The 5,000-nt window shown below is 45.1% G+C and overlaps 1 protein-coding gene across 2 annotated transcripts in view; it reads left to right on the forward strand.

Moving 5' to 3' along the window:
• The window catches only part of LOC307270296 (atlastin-2), a gene marked incomplete at its 3' end in the record, with an annotated part of 16,181 nt that overhangs the window by 2,889 nt on the left and 8,292 nt on the right, over positions 1-5,000 (forward strand). For both annotated transcript variants that reach the window (XM_080054183.1, XM_080054184.1), the window contains exons 2-6: positions 2,207-2,341; positions 3,305-3,409; positions 3,864-3,914; positions 4,219-4,275; positions 4,955-5,000. The exon at positions 4,955-5,000 is cut by the window's right edge and continues 47 nt beyond it. In XM_080054183.1, coding sequence (XP_079910309.1) covers positions 2,207-2,341; positions 3,305-3,409; positions 3,864-3,914; positions 4,219-4,275; positions 4,955-5,000 — 394 coding nt within the window. The remainder of the gene's footprint in view (positions 1-2,206; positions 2,342-3,304; positions 3,410-3,863; positions 3,915-4,218; positions 4,276-4,954) is intronic.

The following is a 5,000-nucleotide window of genomic DNA, read 5'->3' on the forward strand; positions in this document are numbered from 1 at the left end:
GTTGACAGAGTAAGGGATCAGGGAGTTGACAGAGTAAGGGATCAGGGAGTTGACAGGGTAAGGGATCAGGGAGTTGACAGAGTAAGGGATCAGGGAGTTGACAGAGTAAGGGATCAGGGAGTTGACAGAGTAAGGGATCCCTCTCCAAAAAAAAAATACTGTATTGAAAGGTTCAATGTGAGAATGTGTTGCTCTGCGTGTGACCTTTGTCCTTGTTAACCTACGGTAAGCACTGAGGGACATTCTGAGGTTTGAGGTTTAAGAGCAAAGAGGATTTAAGGTTTGACACAATGGAGCTCTGTGTTCTGAGCTCACAGCTGCTGAAGGCCACTGCTATGTGCTTTTCAGAAGCGCCTATAAATAAAATGTATAAATTAACTTTGAAATACTTTATTGATGGATTGAAACACACACACACCTGAAAAAAATTACACACAAAAATAAAAGAAGGGGGCGCCCTTAGCTCAGTTGGTAGGGCGTCCCCCCCCATGGGCCTCTGCCAGCAGCGGACCCGGGTTCGATTCCAGCCCGCGGTCGTTCTCTGCATGTCACTCCCCTCTTTGCCCCATTTCAACTCTGTCTCTACACTATCAATAAAGCATAAAAATGCCAAAAAAATATCTTAAAGAAAAATATATATATTAGGGATGTGAACAATGTGTCGATTCTCGGCTCGATTTTCGACTCGTGCCCAAGGCGACTCTAAAAATAGAAATCGGTAAATCGGGTGTTTTACTTTATTAGATGTTTTGGGGACATGTGAGACGTCCGTGATGCGAGTTCACGTGTGGTCACGAGCGCGCTGCAGGCGCTTCATTTCTGCAATGTGCGCGCATTAAATGTCCTGTGTGGGCCAACAGTGCAGTGCAACATATGCAGCATAAAGTTATAGCATTCATCTACGACCGTGATGTTAAATCACCTTCACACAAAGCCTCCGCCCGGGCAAAGCAGCGAGTAGCGCTGTGACGGTGACGATCACCAGGAGACCTCGCAAGTAGCCTATGAGTGAGTGAGCCGCCGTGCAGAAAAACTCTGTGGTTTGTTGAATAAAATGATAACCGGGGCTATCCTGCCCGCTAACGTTGTCTACGGGAACGGCTTTTCCGCGATCTGTTTGTATGTCTCAAGTACACAGAGCCATTTCGGCAAGCTGACAGTGCGACTGAAGGGACTGTTGTTTCTGTTTTCAGCCGAGTTCACCTCCGACGCATGGACAGCGTTTTTAAAATTAAAGACTCTCATTTTATTATCAAAAAGGCTTTGATGCAGATGAAGTCTGAACACACAGCGTGCGGCACCAGTGTTGTTTAAAGGAAAGCGCAGTTTATCAGCACCACAACTACGCTCTGCTGCCGCAAAAAAATGCACATTGCCTTTTTTTTTCTCTTTTCTAATGGCATAGTAAATCGATCGATTTGTCGATTCATGCCTCCGACACGTCGACACGCAAATAATGAATCGTTTAACATCCCTAATATATATATATATATATATATATATATAAAATGAACAACTAACATGGCGTACTCTACACGTTTCTACAGGTAGATGTTAAGCAGAAAATAAAAAGTCAACGAGGTGTCATGTAGGTCCCTTCAGTACTGTTATATAGTCCAGGAAAGGCTGACATATCGTTTAAACTTCTCTGCTTTCCCTGAGATCTCATAACTGATTTTCTCCATATATAGAGTACTGGAGAACTCCATGAGCCACATATCGAAGCAGTGGGCCATCTCCTTATTCCAAACCTTAAGAATCATTGTTGTACTTTTAACTTGAAAGTGCTTAAAGTGTATGAATTTCCGTCTTTTAAAGCTTGTTTTGTGTGTGTGTGTGTCTGCCTGTCTGTCTGTCTCTTTCTATCTCTCTCTCTCTCTCCCTCTTTCTATCTCTCTCTCTCCCCCTCTGTCTCTTTGTCTGTCTGTCTGTCTCTCTCTCTCTCTCTGTCTGTCTCTCTCTCTCTCTCTCTCTCTCTCTCTCTCTCTGTCTCTCTTTCTCTCCCTCTGTCTCTCTCTGTGTATCTGTCTCTCTCTCTCTCTCTCTCTCTCTCTCTCCCTCCAATGAGTTGAAACATTTAGACAGTGATGTAGAATGGCTGGAATTAAAATTAAATGTGCTTCTCTCTCCCTCCCTCTCTCTGTCCCTCCCTCTCTCTCTCTCTCTATCTCTATCTCTATCTCTATCCATCCATCCCTCCCTCCAGTCTGCTGGTTCGTGGGTTGGTGGGGAGGAGGAGCCCCTGACTGGTTTCTCTTGGCGCGGCGGATGTGAGCGCGAGACCACCGGGATACTAGCCTGGAGCGAGGTGTTTGTAGTGGACAAACCAGACGGGAGCAAGGTGGGTACAGACAGACAGACAGGCAGGGGGAGAGAGAGACAGACAGGCAGACAGGGGGAGAGAGAGACAGACAGGGGGAGACAGACAGGGGGAGAGAGAGAGAGACAGACAGGGGGAGAGACAGACAGACAGACAGGCAGGGGGAGAGAGAGACAGACAGGGGGAGAGAGAGACAGACAGACAGGGGGGCAGGGGGAGAGAGAGAGACAGGCAGGGGGAGAGAGAGACAGATAGACAGGCAGGGGGAGAGACAGACAGGCAGGGGGGTAGGGGGAGAGAGAGACAGACAGGGGGAGAGAGAGACAGACAGGCAGGGGGAGAGAGAGACAGACAGGGGGAGAGAGAGACAGATAGACAGGCAGGGGGAGAGAGAGACAGACAGGGGGAGAGAGAGACAGACAGGCAGGGGGAGAGAGAGACAGGCAGGGAGAGAGAGAGACAGGCAGGGAGAGAGAGAGACAGACAGACAGGGGAGAGACAGACAGGGAGAGAGAGACACAGACAGACAGACAGGGGGAGAGACAGACAGACAGACAGGGGGAGAGACAGACAGACAGACACTCACTTGCTAACACACACAGTTACTCACTCACTCAACGCACACCTACACACACACACGCACCTGCTCACAAACAGCTACACTCAGACACACACACACACACACAGACATACAGTATAAACACTAGGGCTGCACGATTATGGCCAAAATCCTCATCATGTAGTAAATTCTACACACTGCACCTTTTAATGTTGCTTGTGTGTGTGTGTGTGTGTGTGTGTGTGTGTGTGTGTGTGTGTGTGTGTGTGTGTGTGTGTGTGTGTGTGTGTGTGTGTGTGTGTGTGTGTGTGTGTGTGTGTGTGTGTGTGTGTGTGTGTGTGTGTGTGTGTGTGTGTGTGTGTGTGTGTGTGTGTGTGTGTGTGTGTGTGTGTGTGTGTGTGTGTGTGTGTGTTTTCTCTTGTCAGGTTGCAGTTCTGCTGGTTGACACCCAGGGGGCGTTTGACAGTCAGTCCACCATCAAAGACTGTGCCACTCTGTTCGCTCTGAGCACCATGACAAGCTCTGTGATGGTACGCTGTCTCTCTTTCATGTTTCAATACAGTTTAAAGGGACACTGTGGCTGCATTTTAAAGGTGCAGAATGCAACGCTCCCTGGGTAACCCCAACCCTTTAGAATAATAACAGAAGCTACAGTGGCCTTCAAGGACAAGAACAATTTTAAATTCTAAACAATGCACCTGATGACATTCCAAAAACATGGATTCCTCCATAAGACTTGCCTGCTCAATGTACAAAATGTAATATTAATATTTGTAATTCTCCGCTCAGGAGGATAATTCAGATTATTGGCAGAGGGGATTTTACACCAATGAGGACATATTTATGAATGAGGATATTGATTTTAGCTAATAAATTACTTAAAATGTTACACAGTGTAATAGTGATTTTATAATGATAGAACGCTGGTTCCATATGGGTGAAGTATTCTTTTAACCAACGCTTTGCTTTTGTGTTTTGTTCCAGGTTTATAACTTGTCTCAGAATGTTCAGGAAGACGATCTACAACACTTACAGGTCTGTGAACATCTCAACATTTTCTCTGTCTGCCTGTCTGCCTGTCTGTCTGTCTGTCTGTCTGTCTGTCTGTCTGTCTGTCTGTCTGTCTGTCTGTCTTTCCGTGTGTCTCTGTCTTCAAGATGTGTATTTGTCATATCCACATTAATAATTACAGCAGCTGTCGTTTGGCTCCTTCAGTGTGTGTGTGTGCGTGTGTTAGTGGGTTTCTCTGTGTGTGTGTGTGTGTTTGTGTGTGCGTTTGTGTTAAGGTGTGTGTGTGTCTTCCTGCACATTCTAAGTGTTGACTGTTTCCTCGTTGCAGCTTTTCACTGAGTACGGACGGCTGGCCATGGAGGAAGTCTACGAGAAACCCTTTCAGGTAAAATCTAATCAGGGTTGACACAATCTGTTAATTTTTAATCACAAAATAGTTTTTCTACTCTTCTTATCTTGTGTTTTTTAGTAGGGAGAAAACTTCCTACTATATAACATTATATAATTTTTTTTAAACTTTACTTTCTTTTTTTTTTTTTTTTTTTTTTAATAATTCCTCCTCGCCTTTTATTTATCATGTCCTTTAATGGGTGGGTTTTTATTTGTCTGTTTTTGTATTGTTCTATTTGCGGGGAAAAAGTAAAAAAAAAATGGATTTCATGTTGGTGACAATTATGGTGTTTGATGTTTTGAAAAAAAAAATCATATTAAAAAAATATTTTTAAACGTACAAAAAAATAAAAATATGTATTTAAAAATAAAGGTGTGATCATGCCTATTTCCCTAATAAAGTGTGTGTGTGTCTGCGTGTGTGCGTGTGTGCGTGTGTGTGTGTGTGTGTGTGTGTGTGTGTGTGTGTGTGTGTGTGTGTGTGTGTGTGTGTGTGTGTGTGTGTGTGTGTGTGTGTGTGTGTGTGTGTGTGTGTGTGTGTGTGTGTGTGTGTGTGTGTGTGTGTGTGTGTGTGTGTGTGTGTGTGTGTGTGTGTGTGTGTGTGTGTGTGTGTGTGTGTGTGTGTGTGTGTGTGTGTGTGTCTGCTGCCTGTGTGTGTGTGTGTGTGTGTTCAGACCCTGATGTTCCTGATCAGAGACTGGAGTTATCCCTACGAGCATC

This window comes from Ammodytes marinus, assembly GCF_949987685.1.
Source record: "Ammodytes marinus genome assembly, contig: scaffold_60, whole genome shotgun sequence".
In the NCBI taxonomy this organism is placed as follows: Eukaryota; Metazoa; Chordata; class Actinopteri; order Uranoscopiformes; family Ammodytidae; genus Ammodytes; species Ammodytes marinus.